This window comes from Egretta garzetta, unplaced genomic scaffold, assembly GCF_000687185.1.
Source record: "Egretta garzetta isolate BGI_Z169 unplaced genomic scaffold, ASM68718v1 scaffold158, whole genome shotgun sequence".
NCBI classification, from domain to species: domain Eukaryota; kingdom Metazoa; phylum Chordata; class Aves; order Pelecaniformes; family Ardeidae; genus Egretta; species Egretta garzetta.
In genome coordinates, this window is record NW_009260430.1 from 1,924,403 (window position 1) to 1,949,932 (window position 25,530).

At 42.7% G+C, this 25,530-nt stretch overlaps 1 protein-coding gene across 1 annotated transcript in view; it reads right to left on the minus strand.

Moving 5' to 3' along the window:
* The window catches only part of CDH4 (cadherin 4), a 479,348-nt gene that overhangs the window by 148,307 nt on the left and 305,511 nt on the right, over positions 1–25,530 (minus strand). Inside the window, exon 3 of the mRNA XM_009643736.2 lies at positions 21,854–22,030. Coding sequence (XP_009642031.1) covers positions 21,854–22,030 — 177 coding nt within the window. The remainder of the gene's footprint in view (positions 1–21,853; positions 22,031–25,530) is intronic.

The window sequence follows — 25,530 nt, forward strand, 5'->3', positions numbered from 1 at the left end:
GCCGTGTGGGATGAGAGGTGCACGGGCTCGGATGAGAAGCGTTACTTGCCCCGGTGCAGGGCACCGAGGCATCTGCTTTGTTCCACATGAGGTCACTGTAAGAGCACGTTAAATCCTCCACAAAGCCGAGCTACTCGGTTTGATATTGTTTCTTCCCTCTAGACTAACAGTAAAGTTTAATAGTAACGTGTTTCAGGATCAGAGCGTGACCTGTTTTCTCAGGAAGGCGGAGGCTGGAGTACACAGAGGATTTGGTCTCTCTCCCTCGCAGATCTGCTGTGATGGCCAAGGGATATTGCAATCCCCAGACCGAAAGAAAGTAAAGGAATCGTTTATTTGAGAGTCCCAAAGTGGGTAAGGAAGGGCTGAGCGCCGGAGGGACCACCGTACTGAACCCCAAAGGGCGATGCCACCTTCTCCTAAGCGGGTGGGCAGCAGAGGGATTTGTGTGGCTTTGGACCATCCTGACGCTTCCTCGCAGACCATTCTTGCCGTTTTTTCTCCCCGTATTTTCAAGACGTTTGGCAAGTTTTTCAATGCAGCCACTTCTACCATCTTCTCCTTTTCAAAATCAAGCATTGTACTACTAATTAATCTGTAGGGGATAGGTCTGACTGCTTTAAAAGCACAGCTCTATTGTGAATGCTTGAAGCACATTTTTTTAAAGGAAAATCTCAGAGTTTTACTTTATACTATTACTTCGTTCTAGCCTATGACATTTTTAGCTTTGCACAAAGGATGCCTCTCTGCAGAACGCTAGCAGTTCAGCCAAGTTACACATTATAAAACCCTTCTATTTGTCTCTGCCTTCAAGCCTCTTCAAAACGAATTCTGGTTAGGGTATGTGAATGTAAAATGCTCGTTTCCTAATGAAGCGCTTTGAAATGCGCTGTAGGAGAAGCTTGATTTTACCCTTCCACAGACACAAAGAGGAGTTCTTGCCTTTAAATGTTCTATCCTGATAGATGAATTCACACAAACCACATAGAGCTCAGGCTGCCAAAAAGGGAAATACAAACTCTCTTCCCCATCCCTTTCAACAAATCTCAGTCTAGAACAGAAAGAAATGAAGCATACATTCAGCAAAAAGGGATTAAAGGAAAGACGTGGGAAAAATCCTTTTAAATACTGATATACGCTGAAATTAATCTCCAATCCCATCACAACGGAGACAGGTCATTGACAAAAACGAAGAAAAAACTGTACTCAAGTACACTCCATGCTGCCAACCCTACCTCTTTCTCCAACCAATGTTACAGAGATCTGTATGTACCTATACGCACTTACACCACAACCCCAGCGCCAGCTGTGATTTCAGTATGGAGGTGCCATACGCTGCGCTCCGCTTCGGAGGATGTCAGTACCCAGTTATCAGAACAAGCTAAGCAGATGCAGACCCCATCACGGTCACTCTTAAAACCAAGGTAAACCTGGCATCTCCGCATTTGTTATAAACTGGTTAGGGACCTAATGAGGCTAAACAGTGCGGAGAGACTTCACACTGGGATTTGCACCAGTTTGTGTACACAGCTGGCAGTGGCTGAAGTGGAAAGGTGTACATCCTGCCACGAAGCTTGCTTGCTGTGCATCTCCTGCCTGAAAAACATCCATGCCTGTGTTTGAACTGCCCATCCGGCATGCTATCATACGCTGGATCATCTGCACTATTCCAGCAGGGAGCCGCCAAAAATTTTTTTTTTTTTTTCTTTTTTACATGCGTTGGTGCCAACTTCAAATCAACTTTGTACAACCCCGCACAGGACCAGTCCCCCGGCACTGGCACGCTGTGGCGAGGCAGGACAGCCCGACACCCAACACCGCTTGCTCCCAACCACCCTGACTTGTAACCAAGTGACAATTTGCTATTTCTAAGCAGAGCTGAGCAACCGAATTAAAACATCTCATTTGAGAACACAAGTTTTAATTTAAACGCTGCATGCATAAAAGTATGAAACATTTTGACTTTCAAATATTTGAGCACTGGGAAATTTTCCTGTAGAAACCGTGCCTGGACTGACTTTTTCAATAGCACCATCATTAGCTGCTCGCTTTCCCGAGTCGCACGCAATGTCCTGAAGTGCTGGAGCCTTCCTGGTCCGACACTTCTAATCTGATCAAGAGAACACTCTGACATTTCTTATAGCAATGCACTGATAAAAGCTCTCCCACACTTCATTATATAAACAGGTATAGCTGCTAATTAATGAATTAAAGTGTAGAAAGGAACTGTTGGCAAGACTGGAAATTTGGCTCCAAATCTCTCCCGAGTAATGTTCAATCAAGTGAACGAAGCCCTGTTAGTGCTTGCTGGCAGGTGCAGCTTTAGCACCCGCTGAAGAAAGCGGATTTTTTTTTTTGCAATATTCTCATTTTTTCTTCCTGTTTTCCAGTTACTAAGAATTTTGAAAGGAATTTTGCTTCACCGCCACACAGCCGATATCATTACGTATGTACAACAGCACTCCACAACAGGCACGAAAACAAGGAGTTAAGGGTCAGACAGCTCCTCTCCAAAGAGGGCACGTCTCCGAGCGGTGCCATCTTCCCCTAACCTCCTGCCATCCAAACATGGCAACATGTTCAAAACACAACGAAGCCGTGAATGCAGCAAGCTGTTCAAATACGGCTTGGCTGCAGACAAGTCTTAAGGAAATTAAAAACTGTTTGGATTCAAGTCGAGTTTTCACTCTTGCTGTGCAGGAGGGAGTGGGACAAATCTAGGAGACTGTATGGAAATCTTTGGACGGTGGTAGGGAATACATGCTTCTACGCGAGCGGTAAAGCGTTAAAAAGCAAAAGTATGAAAATGGAAACCATGCTGGTTGGAATAAGGAACTCTCTCTCTCAATTATACTCCCGGTTGCCTAGTTTTCATGCAAGGATATTCCTGGTTAGCTTAGTGGCACTATTTTACACATGATGAGGCTTTCAGTGGTGCAATTAAAGCCTTACCATCAACATCCAAACCAGCACAGTTCACCCAGTACTAGACTTAAAAAAAATAGTAAGTCCTATATTCTCGCTGAGAGGAAAGTGGTTACGTTTTCAGTACATATAGTTTGGAAACCTGAGGTTGAATGAATTTGAGAATTTCCCGACTAATATTTCAGAAGTACAAGCTGACTGCAGGCTAAAGAAAAGCTACTTGGAAAGCAGGCTTTTTCTTTATCTGCAGAAAATTTATGAAAAACATAACCTACGTAAAAATTAGAATCTTAATGATTCCAGCCAAAACACATCGTGAACATGGGCCTTTGTTCCTTATGAAAAGCGTAGTGCTGCTGATAACATGGAACGTGAACACTCAAAATAAGCTTCAGCTGGGCTGAATTTTATTTTTAAAACTAGATTTTGTAGAACTATCTATCAGCTCTGCTTTCAGGTTACCACCAGCAACATCTTAACAACTCCAAAGAAAACGCAAAAGACATAAGGTGGGAGGATTACACTGGGGGATTTGGGAGGCTCTGTGCAGTTCTCAAATATACCCTGGATTTCCTTTCTGACTTTTGCAGAGTCATTTAGCCTCTCTCAGCATCAACAGCATTCGTGCCCGCAATTCAGTTGTGAATTGAAGCCTGAGACCGTGCACTACTAAATATCGGAGAACAGAAGCCAGGTAGCTAAAGTGGTAGATTCAGCCCCAATTCAGCTGGCAAGTGAGAGCGACCTGGAGTCCCAGGAAGAGAGGCTGGACCTCAACCTTTTTGGATAATTTACTGCTTAATTTCTATCTGTTCCTCATTTTAGATTTTACCAGGTGCCAGCCATAATTCAGCTGCAATTCGGTTTGTGTACTCGTATTATGAATATGCTACGCACCGTTTACTACTCAAGAGCAGTAACAGCAACTTGGATTTATACAACGTTTTAGCGTATCTAGCGCTTCAAAGAGCTTAACAAAAGGAGGTAACTCACCAGGATGGCAAGGCAACCTATCCGTTACAAAATAAATAAATCAGGTTTAAGTTCAGACTTCAAAAAGGGAAACGATAGATGGCCCATGAAAATCTCTGTAGGCAGGGGGCTTCCACAGAGCAAGAGCCGAGCGGCTGGCGGAAAATGCTAATAATTAAGAAAAGTTAAAACGTTCACACTGTGTGAGGACGATGCATAAAAGGATACAACTGCTAAAAATCACTGCAGCAATGCAGAATTTTTTCAGAAATGAAATTCCAACTGGGAATATATTAAGAGCAAGAAGAAAGGAATTCTCAGAGCAGAAAACTGATGCAAAACAGCTAGTGAAAACCAGTCAGCTCTGTGGCATGGAGGCAATATATACATTATAAACTAAAGCTCTATTCCGAACCAAACGCCATTTGAAAAACAAATTCAGAGAAACATCCAGACCTGACAAATCCTGAAATTACTGTCTGAAAATTATTTAAAAAAAACCCAGACACTTTTCCATACAAACAGTTTCTGTTCAAAGTAGCATTTGTCCCTTAAAACTCTCCTAATATAGCTCAGACCAAGAAACAGGGCCAATTTTTCAAGGCGCACATTTAGTACAACTCGTTATTCCAGCATGACAAATAAGCACTCAAGTGACCAGCTCCGCATCAATCTAATGGCTCATTTGCAGGTTCACGGGCTGCGCTCCCCTTTCCCTCATGCAGCCTTTGTGCAAAGTTCACCCCCAAGTTTTCACAAGAGTTTGCATGCAAAAATTGGAAAATTTGGTCTCAGCTGTCCTTATTCTTTTTAAAGGGCATTTATTATTTATTAACTACATGTTAAGGAAACTAAAACATGCAAAGAATTATTTCCAGGAGTCTGCAAGGGTATTCTTACAGATTACCTGTCTTGCATGGGTTGAGGGTGGCCCAACTCTTGCATTTAAGAGGGAGGAGGGATGCGCTCCCCAAGGCCTCTCTGCTGTAGCACCTACATGAAGGCGGGTTCCTCCATGAAGCCACAGCTACAGAGGTCCACAGATTTTGGGTCCCAGCAGCAACCTTCTGCGCAAACAGCTGCAGATAAAGCCAGTTCTAGCTGCCAACCCACACCTTGGAGTAATATCAGTCCTGCTGTCCACAGGACAGACCCTCCTTCCTTTGCAGCTGGCACAGAGACCAGAATCTTGGTGAATGTGTGAAAAATTCTCCTTTACACCCCAAAGGTCAGGAGACCTTTCCATTACTTCAGAGCAAGCACTTCAAGAGCAACAGCAATAGCCCTGGGCTCATCTGTCTTTAGCCGGTGCCTGACACACAACCTCAACGGTCTCTGCTCTGGACAGGCTGAGAAATAATTTTTGTGTCCATTTTAAAGTACATTTAAAAGCAGAGAGAAGATAAAATTGCCCAACGCTGATAGCCTCTAAGCTGCTGGGTCAAAGTCCCAGCTTCAATCTTTCTCAGTAGGTTCAGCCACAGGAAAGAAAATAAAGTCATGGACCCTCAGCCAGCCTGCGTGCCCCCCCCAGCTCCCAGCAATGTCTCCTGTCAGACCTGCACTGGCAGACCCGTCCCATCCCCCTGGGCTCACCAGGGCTGATGGTTATAGCCCACCATGGTCTTGCACAGCCATGTGCCAAGATGGCCTTCTCCATTCACCGAGGCTACCTCCAGATATACGATTTACACAAATGATTGTTCCAAATCCATCCTAGCTGATGCACGTATTTAGAAGTGGGCTTTGTTCTATCTGCAGAATTCAGTAGAAGCTGACTGTTACCACACTAAGAGAGATCACTACCTGCGAATTGCAGACCTCCCATCTTCACCTTCCTTCACCCAAAATCTCCCAGTCACATTCTGCTAGCCATGAACTGCTTTTAGCAACACAAGGCAAGGAAGGAATTCCCTATCACAAGTAAAAAAGTAACATAAGGAATAGCGATTGCCCTTCTTCAGACAAGTACATTGAGATTTTATTATTACCTTTTGCTGACTATTACTTCCATATGTTTGTCTGAGATTACATGTTTACCCTAAAATTCTACTTTTACACATGCACAGAGTTAATTTCCACTTGCATAACCATTATTATTTGCAAACCACTAGTCTTGAACATAGAAACCAGCATATAAAGATTTTTTCCTCCAAGATAAATTAGCTTTGTACCAGAGAACACCTAAAAGGAGAGCAGAGGCTGTAGAATATGGATCATTCCCACCTGTCCAAGGGATTCTGTCAGCAACTGGTTTCCTAATCACCACAAATTCATTTTCCATTTGCTTGCTGCAATCATGTTATTGAAACCTGCAGGTCTGGTTTCCCTCACCCCTTCCCTTAATCTAAACGGAATTCATTTTTAATGTCTACTGCAGAAGGCCAATATGATACAAAAACCCCAAACATTTCACTACTCATGCACTCTTATTCATAATATCACATCAAATTGCTGAAGTAGTACCATATGGCGCTTGAGCACCAAGCCAGAACAAGTTGTTCAGCTTGTCATAATCTCAAAAGCTGCATGAAACTTAAATAATTTCTCTATGAAGTGGAAGATCTTTGGGTTTAATATAACTCATCAGAAATGGATTCTGCATTTTGCTCCTATTCTTCCCCATGTTTTCTCTGATTCGCATTCCATTTTCCAGTGCGAGCTATCAGTATAAGTGGCTACAACTACGGGGCTGAAAGGCTCCAAAAGCATCCTGTCCATGCTTTCTTCTTGATCATTCATCATCAGATTGAACGGATAAACATCTTTCTCAATCAGACAGATATGTAATTATAAATAGAAAAAGCTCAACCAGAAAGACTGAATGAAAAAGATTAATGAGATCTCCCACACTTTGACTCAACACTTGAAGCAAAACCTTCAGCTGTAAAATGTCCACACTTCCACCCACGCTGTCCCGTAAGATAACACAGGAGCCTTTCAAGAAAACTGGGGTAGTGGCATTTAACTGGTACGTAAGCCCAAGGAAAGACAGCGGCGGGAATGCTCAAGGTGTCATCACAGATTACTCTGTATTTACATTCTCAATTCTTGGAGTCACTGCAAGTCTACCTGATTATTTTTTTTTTTTTTTTAAATATTTCTTACTCTCATGCCTGAGAAGAAAGCTTTGGAGTGACGTAGGATCGGAGACTAACAGCGCAAGAACCAGAGACAGGCGAGGCTTCAGCAGCCCTCACAGTTTTCAGGGATTGTGACTGACTCCTGATTTAGAATGTGAGCAGAGATGTGGGTACCATCAGAGATGGAGAAAGCACTTGGGGAGATTTTCCCAGGAACACACAACAGCAAAAATTTAATTGTGAAGGCAGAAGTAGATAAAGACCCAAAATGGAGGGAGAGGAGACAAGTCTAAGGGGAATGTCAAGACACGAGGAAGGCAGGTATGTAGGCTACAGTATCGCTCTGCAGGGGAGAGAAGGGCATTACAGAACTCAAAGGGAAGGCTTATTTTAGCAGGGGATTAATCAATTCGAGAATAAAAAGGACAGCACCAAATCAAGCAGAATTTCCTAGTCCTTCCTAGCATATATGTTCAAGCCTGGTTCACATATGGGATGAGGATAGGCAAGAACCGGTGCCGAGAACCGTAGGCTGGCACAGGCAGTACAGAGACAACCACTACCCAGCCTTTTGCTTAAAAATAAAACAGAATGGGGACATGTCTTCTGGAACTAGCATCTATTGGGAGTTTCCAGAAAAAAAAACATTTCCATAATGGTTACATATGTGATTGTTCTTTTTTTCTTAGCTATATGGAGAAAAAGTGAGTTGTCACCAGCCCAAAGGGAAAAGCACTTGGCTGCATGGGGGAAGACAGGACTTGTTACATCTGTGGCTTCCCAGAAGGAAAGGAATAGCTCTTTAAAAAAAAAAGCAAGAAGCACAGAGAACGTCCCTGGGATGGAGAGCACTGACGCACTCGCCCCCTTGCACCGCTGCCCTTTGCACGCCCCCAGGGGCTGGTTTGGCCACTTCCACTGGCTTCGCTGAGTGATTTTCTTCTCTGGATCAGGCCCAAGCAGGCTCGAGGACCAGCAGCGGGGTTATCCCTCTCCACATGTGTCCTCGTGACTCAGAAGTCTGTGCCTGAGACCACGGTCTCCCTCATTCTGTTACTGGGAGGAACTGGGAGGGCACTGGAATGGCTCCGCAGCCCCAGACCCAGGTCACTCCTGCCCTGCTGACGTTCCCATGCTCCTACACTCTTTTTTGTGGGCTTTTACCTTTAAAGATCTGAAGGAGCATAGTCAAGGAGGGCCATTCCCACTTTTTATTTTTCTTTATCCTAAGGGCCTACCTCCTGACGCAGCACAGCAGAAACGGAAAACAGTCCTAGGCTAGGGAGATCCACACGTTAAAGCCATCTGGGCACGAGGCAGGATTTGTTAAGGCACCCAGGTATCTATCTCCCATCGGCCCATAAGGGAATCTAAATCCAAGAATTAAGACAGGGCAGAAAGAAGAAAGCAGAATAAAATACTGAATACAGCCTGCTTTGACCTGCCTTGGTGTAAGGTCTTCTATCAGCACAGCCTCAAGGGAATATTACAAGCAGTCCATAGAAAAAAGGGAGCCAGCCCCAACAGCTCGCTTACAGGAGGCTTACTAGGAACACAAGCTCAGACAACACAACATTTTAGATTATTTCAAATGATGTGTTGAAAGTACCTTATCCCAGAGAAGAAAAAAACGAAATGAAAAAGCTGTTGTGTGCAATTAGCAGCTCCCTTTGATGAATCCTTTCCAATGCTACCACCTTTTTGCGAATACCTCGCTTCTTGAGGAACGATTCTGATGGAGCCAACACGGGCAGAACTTCAGAACAGGATTACAAGAGAGAAGATGTATTGTGAGTGACAGCACCCATTAACCTGGGCCCGAAAACTCTCCCCAATCTGCATTAACTCCTCAAATGCCTGCTGCATAGTTATAGTAAAGACCAATGCAATGGGAAACTCAAGCATTCCTTACTTTAAGATCATACCATTCAGCATTTATTCTGTTCTTTCAACAATATACACACTCAGTGCTCAGTACTTATGAATACCCTCTATCCAATTAATACCCCATTAAGCCGCACGCCTGCAGTGACTTTATCCTCAGACCACTGTATGGTAGCTTTTAACTCCGTAATACCCTGGCATTATTTCCATATTAGACTACAAGAGATTGATCCAAAGCTCACAGAGGTTAATGAGGGCTCATTAAACTTTAAATTAGGCCCTAACTGCTCGGCAAACATGAAGTGAAGCGAAGCGGTACGTGTCAGATAAGATGACAAAGGGTGTAGTAAACTTTAAGGCGAAATATTGAATGCTGATCGTGACAAAGGCAGGCAATAACAGGGAATGTGTGCGGAAAGCAGCCGTGGGAGAGAATTATGACTATGTTACACCTGATATCGAGCAGGACAGAATTGTGCCTATAGAAATAGATATCGCCTGGTCTGACTCCGATGGGATTCTGTCATCATATGGTTTGACATAGCATAATATTGACATTACGGCTTTCCTTTAGATTTTAGTTTTGAATTTCAGCTGGAGAGTATGATACTAGAGACTTGAAATCAGTAGGACTCCTTCCCTAATTACTGATTAATCAAGAGCTAAGGTTGCTTACATAAAGAGTCATGGGGAGAAGGAGGAAGTCTCATTAAGAACAAGAGGTTAAAAAAAAAAATAAAAGGAAGGGAGGGGGACATTTAACAACTGGATGGATACAGAAAGAGAAGAAAGAGAGCCGATTTCCTAATAGTATGTTATACCTGAACATTAAATTTTGCATTCATGTCTAATTAAAAAATTATAAGAAAACGTTTTAATACTTGCAGATACCATGGGTTATGGTTCAAAAGGAATATCAGAAAGTTTTTTTTCTTTTAATGACTTCAGAAGTACATATATGTTGTGTCATTCTGTCCCTTAGGTGCTCAAAAGGCACAGCAGCTGTTTCATAAATTTTGAATTGCCTTTTCCTTTAGCATACAAAAATCTGCGCCATAAACATAACACTGTCTGAAAAATATTCGGTAAACCCAGACAGTTGTTGGAAATGCTTCCTCCGATATTTAAATTCCTCTCTTAACAGGAGTTTCCCTGCAAAAACAGATGCTAACGAATAGTGTTTTTACCATCAAGCTGAATGCGAATGCTTTGGTGCAGCATTTTCTTTCTTCCATGGAGACATTAGAGGATGCATTTCCCATCACTGAAAGAAAACTGCCACCTTGCTTCTCAATTCTTTGCTTTCAAATAATAAATAACTGCTATAATCTTCTGTAAAAGATTTATGCTCTGATGATGTCTGATTCTTCTACTCTAATTTCTTTTTGTTAGACGCAGTCAAATGCCATTTACTGGTAAGTAAATTGTGTCATCATTTCACTGCAGAGCACGCTGTTGGAAATGTAAGCTGGCCAAACATTTATTTTTGTTTTCCAACTCACAGAAATCCCTTCAGAGGGCTGTGGATTAACCAGCAACACTTTTTAGTGCAGACCCTTAATCTTAATTTCTTTCCCTCTCCACTAGTACGCTCCCTTCCAGCGATGCAACTTCAGAAATAACTCAGAATAGCTTTTGGTACGGTCAGAAACACCACCTTTTAGCCGCCACACTTTCCACAGTGACTTAGAAATACAGCAAATTGGCCATTTCCACTGAATTTTTCGTAGTCCCATAGTAACAGGGGCACCGCAGCTCCATGTCTTCCCCCAGAAGAGTTTTGTTAGCAGAGAGGGCTTGCCAGTGCCTCTAAAGGGGCAAACCACAGGCCCTACATGCAAACTTTTCACAACACAATGTGTGCCTTTCAATTTTTCAGAAACAACAAACCCACATGGCCTCGCTCCCGCCTTAAACTGCCCCACTTTTTAAGACAATAAAATTAACTTATTTGCTTAAATAAATGTTTTAGCTCACAAAGTGCCGAGGCATAAATCGAATGAGTAAGTCCCCTGTGAAACAGCCTGGAAGGACTGTAAACTCAAGTACAGATGCAAATACCTCCTCAGGTCATGTAGTATTTCGATTAAAATGAGCAGAGATCACAAATGAAGAAAGGAGTCGGGAAGGCGAACTGCCCCAGCAATGCCTGCCAGCACTACAGCATTTAAGGGTTTAGGAGCTTTTAACTGGAGTCATAGAAGTCCCAAAACCCGATCCTCAAAGTGGAATTACTGAGGTAAAGCTTTGCATGGAGGGCATGCCCAAGCAGTTTGTTATGACAAGGCTGAACACTCTGCATGACTTTTTTTTCAGCTATATTTCATATATATGTGCATACATATACATATACACACACACATCCCAGAAACCAGGCACAGATCTGAGGCAGGGAAGAGACCCCTTATATGCATTACACAAAAGTTTTCTAAAACATCACCTTACTGGAATGATACCCATGCTGCCTCCTCATCCCCAGCTGCTATCTCCCCATTTACCTGTCAACGTCCAGGAGCAGATCAGCGCGGGGCCTCACCAGGGCTGCGTGAGGCTGGACACATGCTCGGCATCCATCAGTGGTGTCCATCAATATGAAATGATACCACAAACCACACCAAAGCCTCATTTTCAGCCTTTTGCTAGGCTACTCTCTCATACACCAGACACTTGAGCTTGGATCAGAGGAGCTTCCTTTGCTTTCCCCTCCAGCCGCTTCTAGCTGAGCCCTGCACCACACTCTGAAAAGTAGCTCACCTTGAAGTCCTTGGCCAGCACCTTATTCCTTAACGAGGCTTGAACAGCCCCTGATGTTCCTAGAGGCTTTTTCCACAGAGAACCCACCATCAGGGTCAGCTGCACTCAAACACCTCATTTCTCCACCAAGAAGAAGAGAAAACCTCCTACACCTGTGGCCAAAGCCCCGTCCCTCTTAATGGGTGAGCTCACCCTACCCAGCTGCTGGGCTTGTAGGGGATGCATGGGTTCTTGGTTCATGGAGGGAAGGGAAATTAATCTCTCTTTATCTAGCACCAAAAATAGAAAACAAAGGTCTACGAGCTGGCTCTTCAGGGCAGGCTTCTGGTTTGGTGTCTGTTAGGAAAAAAGGAATATGCTTGCATGACCTATGCAAAGGCTTGGATGTGTGGGTACACCTGGAAGTGTGGTCTCTGTATGCTTGCAGTACACACAGAGAAATGTAAATAAAATTGGGAACCTAAGAAAAACTATAAGCATGGCCGCAGAGGTTGGTACCACATAATGCTCAATGCTTGGTCTTAATCCAGTACGGCACTATTCGTGTCCTTAGTTCCCAGTCACTAAATAGGCTCAGAAGAGCCACTGGAGCTACTTAAAGGCTCAAATTTAGGCACGTACTTAAAATCTCTGCTGAACAAGGGCCAAAATGTTCAGTACCATCTGCAGATACCCAAACTGCCTTGGGCAAAATGTTTCCCTTAATATAATCCAAGGTTTTGTTTGTTTGTTTTTAAGTTGTCTAACTGTTCGGATAGGAGGAAAATGTCCTTTAAATTAAGGAAATTAGCAACAAATATGAATGTTATTAAAAATATGGTAAGAGCTATGGGAAAGAACAAATTGCAAAGAAATGGGGCCTTTCATGAAACTGGTAAACTGCTGCATTTCCTCTCTTTGCTGCCCCATCATGTAACCAGGGCTTACACCTCTCATCACCATGTGTTAGAGACAGCTGAGAAAGGATTTAGATGGTGACACTGTGTCCTGGTGTTGGCAGGGATAGAGTTGATTTGCTCCCTAGCAGCTGGCATAGCGCTGTGGTTTGGATTTAGTATGAGAAGAACGTGGATACCACACTGATGTTTAGTTGCCCCGCAGTGCTTATACCAGTCAAGGACTTTTTCAGCATCTCATGCTCTGCCAGGGGCACAAGGAGCTGGGAGGGGGCACAGCCGGGACAGTTGACCCCAACTGGCCCCAAGGCTATTCCATACCATATGATGTCATGATCAGTGTATAAACTGGGGGGGATTGGCCGGGGGGCAGGGACCACTGCTCGGGGATGGGCTGGGCATCAGTGGGTGGGTGGGGAGCAATTGCATCACTTGTTTTTCCCGGCTTTTGTTTCTCCCTCTTCTGTTGTTTTCATTACAAATTATTTTATTTTATTTTATTTTATTTTATTTCAATTATTAAACTTTTCTTACCTCAACCCATGAGTTCTCTTACTTTTGCTCTTCTGATTCTCTCCCCCATCCCACCAGGGGGGGACAGTGAGCGAGTGGTTGCCGGCTGGGTCTAAACCATGACACACCTCTACTACTGAAAATCTCAGCAGTTATGAATAAAACAATTAACTACAGCAGTGAAAGCTTAAAATTAGCCCAAGAGTAAATTCTCTACAATCTTAAAAGCTGACATCCGAAATACCAGGGTGCTGAATTTAATTCTTCAACAGAGCTGACTAGCAAGAACATACGCAATAGTAAGGAAAGAAAAAGCGTGGATGGGTTTTTTTGCTTCCTATCTCATTCCAGCCTGATACAGTGAATGTCAGCAACAGCCTAGCTGTCAAGGTTATATCTGCACCATCATTCTGCAAATCCAAACTCACACCCACTCAGCGCCACAGTGTCTTCGGGACTCCATTTCAACTCATCAAGGAAACCAAGCCCCACAGTAACCTATTACTAATGTGGGTGATGAGTGTTAAATAATGAACTACCGCGGCAAAGAGGCAGATTGCGAGTGCTTTGTTCGTGTCTCAGCTTTTTTCATTATTACTGTTTTTCTTTGGGAAAGGCATGAGCAAAACCAAAGCCTTTTTCTTAGCAAATTAACCCACTGTTTTTTGTGTACACTCTGTCTCTACAGATTTTCAATAGCTTCATGAGCTGTGTACATTAGCTCTGCCCATGCCTTCCTGTCTTTGCCTCTACACATAATGACAGCCATACTGCGCGGCTATTACAGTTATCTCACTTTCTGGAGAGGATGGGGATGTAATGATATGTTGCAATATGTGCAATGGGGTATTGCAGCTAAATACTCTTTGGAGTGATTGATGAACTATTTTGCAGTATGCCTGGTACGACAGTTCAAGGCGAGGGGTACTTATCCTTCTGTGCTTCCTACATCTCCTGTTCCCGAGGTGAACCTGGAGCAGGAGCTAAAAGGTAAGGGCTGGGTGGGGTGGAGGTGGTGGAGGAAGCGACTGAGACCCAGCAGAGAAAGGGAGCTGCTGCTTAGTCCCTGGATCGTGGCGGACAAGCACCTCTGAATCACCGTAAAAACAAGCCTGTACATTAGCAGACCTGATGCACAGATGTGGCAGCTGAACTCAGACGCGAAATGAAGTGACTGAATATAACCATCAACAAAAGATTTCTGAATACCCAATAAAACCCGAGTCCATTATCAGATTCTTCAAATAACCCAAGGACGGGTCCAGGTGCCATTAACTGGAAAGTGCTGCTCATGGCCATGGCAACAGCTCTGCAGTCTTGAACAAAGCCACTCATCTTTTCTGCCTCCGTTTCTTATTTGTGAAAGACAGACAATCCTTACTTATGCAAACAGGTTGAAAAGATCAGATCCTGTACAGAAAAATACCTAAGCAAAGACTATCCGGATCTAACTTACAATTTTTCTTTAACAAGTAGCAGTCGGTAGTAGGGTCACAAATACCTGCCAGTATATCCCACCCCCTGCCTCACGGGGATGCTGGATGACTGCAAAACCATTGAGAACGTCGTAGGTGAGGTCAGACCACAGGTCTGTTATCCCAGTACCCTCTCGGGTTGACTCACCGCACCCTGGATTTTTGCTGTCCCTCATTCTTCATAACTGCTCCGTTTTTCATGCTTGCAATATTTGTAGCTACGTGATGGCTTTCCTTTCTAGGAATGTATTAGCACAAACCTGACCAGGATCTGTACCAACAGTAGGTAATTATCCACACACAGGGATATAAGTTTTAAGACACCAAGTGCCAAGCACAAACACTGATCCTGTAACGACGGTGCCTGGCCCCTGACCTGACTTCAACCCGTACTATAAACAATCAATCATAAAAGTAACATGCTGAGATTCTGCTCAAACCTGAAGGAAATCAGAAATACTATCAATGACTTCCGAAATTTCACGCCGACACTTCCTGATCAGAGCGGGAGCAGTCTTCTTGCTGCCAATGGTTTCTGAGAATCTCAGTTCTTATGTTGTGCGGGAAATTAAAAATCGCTTCCATTTCTTTCATGCAACTGGCACTGTATTTGATGGAAATTTATCACTTCCAAATCACATGGAATTTTATGATTTCGTGGTTTTTTTAGTATTTAGTAGGGCTTTTTTCCACTCATGTTACTATTCCTGAAGCATCCTGGAAAATGGCAAAATCTCAGGGGCAGTATTTTTAGCTGAACTGGGCAATGGGAGTCCTTGATATTTGTCTGCAAAGTGTCAATCACCTTAAAATCCCAACCCCACTTACAACAGTTCTCCTTGAGTAAGTAACAAGGCCGGGCCAGCAAAATGAAATTCTTCAGTAATACACCGACAAACTCAGAACCACAAAGCACCAAATTCCCCCTCAGTCTGGATTTGAATGCATAAATAAATAAGGCTCTTGCATTTATTTCTGCTAGAAGATGGCATTATTCCATTCTGCAATTATGGAAAAATGCAGAGCACAGGCAAGATTTAGTGTCTGAGTTTTTGCTGCAAGACTTATGTCAGTAGAAAGGCATTTGTGCTCTTGGGAATCAAAGTGAGATTCACCCATTTGTGGCAGGTGTTTTAAGCACTCAGCCTAACAATCTACCCACGCATGGCACTACAGCAATTCAACGACTAAATTAAATCTCTGAATATTAAATTAATGATGGAAATCTAAAATATTAATATATTCTAATTGAATATTCTCCGAGAAATTATCTAGGCATTCTCAGCAATTTGATTTTACTTTCATTTCTTAAGGAACTTTCAGCTGCATAAATACAGCTATTAAAGCAATTCAAAAAGGGAACATTTTCTGCTCAGACAAGAGAACTCTAAACACAAAGAATCTAAAAATTTCTTTCATATGATTGATTAAATCATAGAGCCCAAGACAGCTGAATCATTAAATGACTGCTTTCCTTCAGTCCCTCTGGCTTTAGCAAGGACAATATAAATTCCCCATGGGTCTGAATACAAGGAAATACAATATGTATAATTACAGTATAGGCTTGAATGCTGTTGTAAGAGAATTTCAAATGGAGCATTTATGCTGTAGCTGCACTTTTCAATCCATAATGCTGTGTGTGCGCGTGCATGTAAAGCCCATAAAGCACTGGGCATCTGCTTTCTTCGACCTAGATTCCCAAATGGTATACGCTGGTGTAGCCCCACCAGCTTTGGCAGAGATACATGAATTTACATCAGGATCTGGCTGCCTATTTCTGTGAAATGCTGGAGATTAAGAATGACTTCTTCATACACCAGGGAGAAGGCAAACAAAGGAATGGAGTATCTATATTGAGGAATATATATAGCGTGGTATATGTTTAGGAACCTGCTTTAAAATGCATGTTTGTAAGAAATGTCAAACGAACATGTCAGGAAAGTAGCAATCTATCCTATTTCCCTTTCTCCATTCATTCCAAGTGTGCCGTGTCCTGGTTTGGTAACACACACAGAGGACAGGTCAACACCAGAGCCAAGACCATGGCAACGTGAATGCTTAATGACCCGTTTTCCTGCTAATCTTTCTCTCTCTGGTGTCAGGTTGTTTTGTAGTGTGAAATCACAGTCGAGAGCCAAGGGCTGTTGCAATCTACGTCCTTTACCCGGCTTTCGAAGAACGTCTGCGCCTCTACGGAGCAACACAACATGCACGATGTCCTTTTTCCTCTCCACTCTCTGGGCTTGCTTCTTAGCTCCCTCTCACTGTCACAACAAGACCAAATCACCTGATTTCTGAACTTTAGCTGGCAATGCCCACAGGGGTACCAAAGACGAGATGTACTGTGAGCCAGAACTAGCAATATTTTTTATTTATTTTGTGGTTAAGGCAAAAGAAACACGTGTTGCCGTGAAGAACAAGGAAGATCTAGGCCTGTTTGTAATCCAGGCTGTCCATGTCTCTCTCAGGAAAAGTAAGGTCTGATGTCCTCTGGGAAGCACTTGCAAGGCCTTTTCTCAACAAACCTTCTCTCACCACAGACAGATGCCATCTGTCTTGCAGCTGGGAGTTAATGGATTCTGAACTGCCAATTTCACAGCAGTAGGCAACCTGGTAGATAGAGCAGGCACGAGGGATTTCCTACAACGGAACTATTTAAAACAGTGCAAAGGTGCATGCTGAAATAGCCACGGCGAGCAAAGGAAATGGCAATATCAAGGGCTGATGGTGCAAGCCGGTGGGGATTTCGCAGCTCAGTATACCTCATGTGTATCGCCAACATTGGGATTTTAGACTTTTGGAGAACTGTCTCACTACACCTATTTCCCGTGCCAGGATGGGCTACAGCACACAAATAGACCGTGGAGCTCTTGAGTGTGCTATCAACTTTTTTCATATTAAGTATCCAACTTCACCGTATAGCTTAACATGGGCTAAACCCACCCATGAGTCCACCGCGGGGTTTTCTAGTGTGCTAAGAAGAGCTCTCTGCTCCATTAACATGCACCGTGCCGCACGAAACCCAACCAATCAACCACACCTCTGCTAAGAAGCAACGCAAGAGTCTTCAGGTATATTATATTCCGCCAACTTTCCAAACCACTTCAGGACTTTCTGATTAAATTTACATAAAATGCATCCTTCCCTCTTATTCCCTATTATACACATTAGATTATTTCTAGTATTCTTGTGTCTGAGATTACCAGTGCTCGGATATGAGAGAGCATGCTGTGCCTGTAGCACGTAATCAAGGCAGTTTGTAAGAGCACCAAGATCCTGCCTTGGTCATCCTCAGTGGATTTTCATGCTGGTGTAATGAGAATAAACAAGTTGTTCAACATAATGGGCAAATAACACATTTTTCAGTCCCAAGTTTAATAAAGGCAAGCTGGAAAAATTAGGGTCTGTGCAGATCAAGCTAGAGACAGGCAGCTCATAAGAGCTCTAGAAAGGTCCTGGAGATAAAAGTTGGAAGTCTGGAGCATTCATAAAGGTGAATATGGTTGCAGCGGTTGATAGAGGATCCCGTTATCTGAGCATGCCATGACCAAAGACTGGTCCTGTCAAGACTGTTGGTCTTTTAAGTGAAGGATTTTCATGCAACCCAGTGAGACGGGCCAAGATTTCAGCCTTGAAAACTGACCCAAGACTCCCATTAGAAGAAGCTAAAGACTTGCATGTGGGTCCAAAACTGAGATGCTTTTTGAAGTTCAAAGGAGGATGAAATATGAGATGAGCTAAAAGATAACTAGGTAACAGATAATTAAGAATTAGCTACAAATGTAGCTAAAAAGGATGAGTCAGTGAGAAAATAGATGGTACTCACCAAGGGCGCAACTATTTAATATTTTATCTTGGTCGATCACTATGCGTGCATGAGTCATTTGCTTAGAGAAGGAGGGGGATTTCATATTGTTTTTGTATTTTTAATAGGCATTTTTATGGACCTCATAGTTATAATAATGAGAGTACCTGACAATTAGTAATGAAATTACCCTCAGTACAGTAAAATATTTCACAGCATGTAAAATATTATTTCTAATACTAAGGTGGAAGTGAAGCAAAAGGAAATTAAACACAAGATTTTCATAAATGTTTGCAAAATAAATAAGCATATATCAATAAAATTTGATAACTGTTTTCTCAACTCAAAGACAAAACCAAAATTTGCAAAACATTTTTTATACCAATGAAAATTATTTTAGCTTACACGTCAGATGTTTATTTAAACACTTTGAAGACTAAGTAAACCTTTTCAGCAGCCAAAACTAATCAGAAATTCCTACTATTATTTTTTACATATTATTTTTCTGAAATACATTTCCTAGCTAGTGTGGTTGATGTGTATGAACAGACACGGACGTTCCTTTGAACGAAAAAACCCTGTAATTAACAGAGGGTTTTTTTGGCAGGGATAATGTTGTGATGTCTTCCTTTTTTCTTTTTCTTCTAAAAACTTTTTCATTTAATGTATTTTATCAGAATGAAATGGTTTAATGAGCAGGGAATTATAGTTGATCCCAGCTGAGCCAGATAGGGCTGCATTTCGAGGTATGTGGCTCCCATCAAGCTGCATTCACCTTTGCTATGATTTAAACTTCATTCAGGCACAGCCTTGCTAAAAATACTGACAACTAACTAATCAACTTCCATAAAATGGAATTTTTACCTTCACAATAGGAAGCAGGAGTAGGAGGGAACCCGAAAGATTTGCCTATGCATTTCAAATTAGCCTGACCTATAAAAACGCAAACAGCAAGTGGTACTATGAAAATGTACTTCTGGTAGGGCTTTTTGGTTTTTTAATATTCCCATTTTTCATGCCATCTCTTCCTCTCCTTGGAGTTAACCAGAACCAAAGGTAGCATAATGGAGGGACTTGTTTCCTTTGGTTATAACCTCAGGTTATAACCTGAGCAACCTGATCTAGTTAGCGGTGTCCCTGCTCATGGCAGGGGGGTTGGACTAGATGACCTCTAGGGGTCCCTTCCAACCCAAAACATTCTATGATTCTATGGTTCTATAAAACGTAAGCTCAAGCAGGGCTCTCTGGACCAAAAGAAGTTCAGTGTCCAGGAACCAGCGATAGGTTTGAACACTTTGTGTAACGTAATAGAGAAAACTCTGACAGACGCCCTTCCGTGCAAATGGGATCTGAGCTGTAACTTCACATGTGCACTTCTACCTCCAGTTTGTGAGCAGATGGACACAAAAATATTCAGCGCCCAGTGAGCAAAAGCATGGGAAATCAGATCAAAACTGTTACCTAGATCTAGGAGACAGCAGAATGCTCCAGGGCAATCTGAAGATTATGTGGATGGAAATAATCAGATAGTGCTGGTCTTTGAAGACGTTGATTTGACCTATCCTGGATAACTGAAGAGCAAAGTCTAACAGGGGAAGCTGTAACTCCTGCTGGGAACCACCCAAGCTTCATGTTCAGGGGCCAGCAAATGGGCCAGATGCTGCAGATGAGCAGCCTGAAACATCAGGGGTCTCACATTTAATCAATTTGCACTCTCTGTACCATCTTCCCTGACATTATGATACTTTCTGTATGTCAGGTGAAAAGGAAAGCAGCCCTCTGTAAGACATTGCTTTGCTTCCCACCCCAGGTTTCACTCCATTTTCAGTGTTTCCTCTAGCATCTGTACTTAAAAACTGCAATGGAACACATCGCTGAAAATCTGGGAGCTCTGTGTTTCCATCAGCTAGGTTATCTTTCCAAGGTTACTGGTAGTTTAAGTAATGAATATCAATTCTTCTGTGCCTATATAAAATTTATTATTTGTCACTTTCATTAATACTGGAGTTTTGCATTCCTGAGTCCTTCTGTTTCATATCCCAACTGTAGGGGGAAAAAGTGCCAGAGAGATTTCAGTCCTTATAAATCAACAAATTTGCCATGGTAAGCTGGTGCCAACTCGTCCTCTTGCTGCCTACTCAAAGCTCAAAGGAAATCAGCAGGGAGTGGGCCCGGGCACAAGTTCATTTTGCAAGTACTCCACTTATTTTTCATAGGAATTCAGGAATTAATCTAAATTATTAATCTGATTTAGGAAGATAGTTTTGACACATCAGCTTATTCTCCTCTTCAGATATTTCTTCAACTTATTAGGACAACACATTAATGGGCCACTCCATACCCAGAACTGCTGACCACACAAGGACTCCTTGGCTTTCCTCCCTGTTTTTCCAGGACAGACATGAAAACATTTCCGACCTGCTACTTTTTTTTATTCTTTGTCGTACTTCCCTAATTGCACGAAGAAATGACACCAACAATTCAAGTTTACCCAATACTTGGTAAATTGGGAACATGCACTTTCAGTCATTGCGTAAGTCATTGCAAAGTTCACCTGAACGTCTAAAGGACTCGGCAAGCTCCTTTCTTCCTCCCAGATACAGCTTGTGCAGAAAAGCATCAGCTAATTGGTGTGAACCAGGTAATGATGACAACTCATTTGAATCCAGGCGCTGTTTCAAGATGAGTAGGTGAACTTCCTGAGCAGGGATGCCAATGACACACCGCTGTTGCTCAAAATAAGTTCTGAAATTTTATAATTGACACCATTTTCTTCCAAGGGAAGAGCTGAAAAAGTCTGCCAGGGAGTTCTTTTTTTTTTTTTTTTTTTTCTTTTTTTTTTTTACAGCTAATCTTTCTCCTGCTCCAAAAACTGAAACCAGCACCCGCAAGAGGAATAGCAACATGTATTTGTATTTTGCTAACACTTATCAACAGCAATAATATATCAACCAAATATGTCTATCAAAGGCCCCCTTCTCCCTTCTTTTTCTTTACTTGTCATCTAATAATCATCACAGAAAACCACATGGGTAAACTTGATCTCAGAGATCATCCTTGTAGAGACAGAAACTAGCAACACAGAGGGGATGAGGGACCCATCTGCAGTGGCGGCAAGCAGCCAACCTCCTCGAGCCCTGCCACGCATCTGTACTCCAGCTCTGTGAAGGAAGGGAAGGATGCAGCACCCCCTCGTCGCTGGGTGTCACCAAGCCCAGCTTTACACCTGCAGCCGTTTTCTGGATGAGAGCGTTGGCAAAGTGCCATCTTGGCAGCAGCGCCAGCGTCTCGAGGGACCGGCTGGGAGGAGGCGATTAGGCTGCCGTTCAGCTGGGGAGGGAAAACTGGGGCAAGGCACTTTGGAAAAGAAGCGTTTCAGCAGCACGGAAAAGGCAACTTTTCTTGCACGAGGGAGGAAGAGCAGGGAGCCTGTGCTCCGAGCCAGACTCCTCATGCCGTGAGCCTGGACCATACCTACTACTTCACTAGACCCACCGCAAGATGACCATTACTATTTTATCATTTCTGTTCCTTTTTTTAACTTACCCGAACCAGCTGCTGTGGAAAGGGTCCTCTGGAGTTTTCTGGCACATTGATCGGTGGGATGACCCAGTCTCGCTTTTGCCGCCGCAGGCCGTTAGCGCTCTGATGCTGGCGCCACGGGAGCAGAGTGTCGCTTTGCTGCTGCGCCAGTTCTCCAGGCACGATCTTCCTTCCTTTTGGCTGTTTTGGAAGCAAGAAAGCAAAACCGGTTAGCTTCTTCCTTGCTTCTTAGGACTTCTCCCCAGAGCGGCGCTTCCCTGCGTGCAAATGGTCACATGTAACTGTGAAAATTATTGTTATTAACATGATGTATTTCTGCACCACAAAGACACAATATGCTTTACTGGCAACTCTGCTGCCACTTCATTTTCACAAATATACGGAGCTGTCACTCTCAAATCAAGATGCCTCCCAGAATATATCGTCTTCATTACACCAGCTGCAGGGAGCTTCAGTGGCACATTGGGGTAAAGAAGTTTCTGCAAACTTCTAAGAAATGCAACCTACCAGAACACAAAAAAAGGGAGCAAATTCCTTTACAGCCTATGCCACGGGCCCAGTTTTATAATAGGAAGTTACCTTGCTCCTTGGCATTAACAGGGTTACAGTGACCTGCAGTCTCTGGTTCTGCAGATGTATCCCACCGAACCAACAAACAAGGGGCTTCAAAGGTGAATTGGTTCAACTTCTTGGTGCTTCCTGAGGAATGACCTTTTTTAAGAGCTGGGCTTTGAACACAAATCCCAAACACACATCTCCCCACGCAGCCTGGGAGGCGGAACACATCTCAGTTAAAAACCAACTTTCATTATTTGGGGTGCTTTTGAGTCCTTTGTGATTTTTTTTTTAAACTATGGATTCTGCCCATGGCGTACTTTGGTGTTGGACACTTTAAAATGCTGTGGCATAAAAATGGAAATGGTGAGACCATGGTTTGGACTTAAGAGAGTCTGGTTCATTATTAGAAAATGTCTGCCTTACAGGATGATAAATCAGTGAAATGTAGATTTGGTGAAGCTCTTCAGAGGTTATCCAGTCCCAATACCTAAATACTTTGTGGCCTTCTAGGATTCCCAGTATTACTTCTGAATCAGACTTCACTTGAAGTAAGATCTAGCGGGAACACTACTCTCTGCATTTTACAATTTTCAGCTATTGTTTTGGGAAAAAAACCCACCCAAAACCCAACACCCCAAACCCCAAGAACATTATAGGAAAAACCAGCAAAGTATTTTCTGAGTCTCCTGCAATTTTAAGCCACACTCACTTTTAGTCTTACTCGGAACGTACAAACTCAAACAAACCACAAACACTTGCAAGCAGTTCTCTGTAGGCACTGATTTCAGTGGGGAACGTTGCTTCAGGGTTTGTAGTTTGATATAAATCCATCTATTAGCGCACTTCGATTCTTGATCTGGAAGTGCAATGAAGCAGGCAGTCACCTAAAAATGATACAGTATATGAAATCTAAACAGTATATGGAACTGCGTGGTGGCTCCCAAGCTGCGTGGACCTTCTGGATGCCGAAAGTTGGGCACGGCAGCAAGGAGGCCACTCTTACAGCTTGACCGTGGCTCCGATCTGTGTTACCTGTGGAGGGCAGCCATCCACTGGCTGCAATGTTTGGAAGCATTTGTGCAAAAATGCAGCTATTTTAACTGCAAACCTTAAAGACAAGCCAGTTCCAGAGCTGAATTTTCACAGAACAGACAGATACGGTGTTTTGAGTCACACACAGAGCCACGTTTCTCAAATCCTCTCTCACGATACCTCGTGCCACCGAGGTGACTGCTGTTTTGTGTTCACCTGCATGCTGGTTTATACACCTTCAACAAGCATCATCACTAAGCTGCTGCAAGATCATGATACCACTATGCAATATTTAAATGCTGTTCTAAAAATACTCACTTAAGTGTGTAATGAACAAAGAAACAACATCGTGATGCAGCAGCGGGAGGCTTTCTCGGGATATTCAGGATATTGGTAGGTACTGTTGAGCTCATCCTTTCTATAGGATGCAATATGCTATACCTGATAGAGTTTTCATCTAAAAAGGGTTTTATCACCATCTTTTCTGAACACTGATGAGAACAATGTTATCTAAAGAAGATACCCAGAAATGAATGTCAACATGAAACAGGACTACCAGACATGAGCTACAAAAAAGTGGATATCCCCCTTTTTTTTTTTTAATTGGCTTGTGATTCCCAAATGGGGATCCTTTGAGAGCAGGTATTTGGATCAGTTTATATAATTGGCAAGTGAGCGTGGGGACAGATTATGAAAGGATGGTCAAATAATTTGTGCTCTGCTGAGTTTACACAGTGGAATGAGTCTGAACTAAAGACAGACTTGAGAATTAACACGAATCCCAAAGCTCCATGTATACTGAAATAATTAGTGTCAGCTCAGCAAGGCAGTACCAGCCTTTTTAGTCTTTATGAAATATTTGCTGGCAGGTGACTAGACAGTGACTAGCTTGCTTGTCACTCTTGATGATGTTTTCCTACATTAGAATAAATCATCAACATGACTCTGAATTTGGTATGTAGAATTTCAAAAGCGTCATGCAACAACAATTTTTTTTTTTTAAACAACAGCTCTTTTTTATCTTCATTTGTTGACGATGCATTCTCATGACCCTAATTTCTCTGGTGTTGTTTAAATACGTTGTACATGTTTTCTGCTGTTTAAAAGCTGTGAGACAAATGCAGTAACAAAGTCTGGTGAGTACAAATGCCAGAACTATTCAGATCTCTGACTGAAACATCCAAGAACATCTCTGGAGTAACAGCAACGACTAACCGTGAGCCCCAGAAAACTCTCCTGTACTTTCAAGTTTGCAAAGATCTGAAGTTCAACTCGAAAGCAGAACGTGACACCAAATTAAATGAATTCTAAAATACAGCTTCCAGTTCTGGTTTTGCTGAATAACAGTGTTCACTGAGATAACAACTGCTCCTTCTCTCATGGCCTTACTGGCCATATGCTTTCCAGAATCTCAGGCAGAGATTTTCAAAAGATAAAATATTCCTCTACCTTTTGTAGTGTCATCAGAACACAATCTGTCTGCAGTCCTGCTCACAAGCAAATCGAGCACCTCTAGTGCTACTGCTTTAGGGTGCCTCCCCTCCTGTGGCTTTTGTGCGGTGCCATCGCCCTCTTACATATGGCGAAATTACGATGGCGTTTGCAGCAAAGCAGAGAAGCCGGTCCGTGAAACACATGCCCAGTGGAAAATTAAATCCACTCTCCATTCTGAAAATTACATGGTGACATTTGTATTTTGTTACAACAGGATCAAACACCAAGCGTGGTCTTTGGCAAGAGACAGACAATTAAATAAGGATATAAAATAGTCGGATAATTTAGTGATTATGCCTGCCTATTACTTTAGGACATTGATAAGCTAGAGAAGTACAGCTGAACCAAAACAGATGAAAACCTTCAAGTTCAAGGAGAAAAAGTGATTACAAAGTGTGGGATGAAGAAAAACAACAGGAGAAAAGACCATGCTGGGATGTAAATTTGTTATGAATTTGGATTCAGTATGATCTAATGCCTTAGTATTCACATCAGGGCAGAATTTTTTAGAGCTTGCTAATGAAGCGATGTTAAGCGTGCTGAGCTAACTATTATTTAAAGCTTACATTCTGCAAACTTGGGATCAACACTTTACT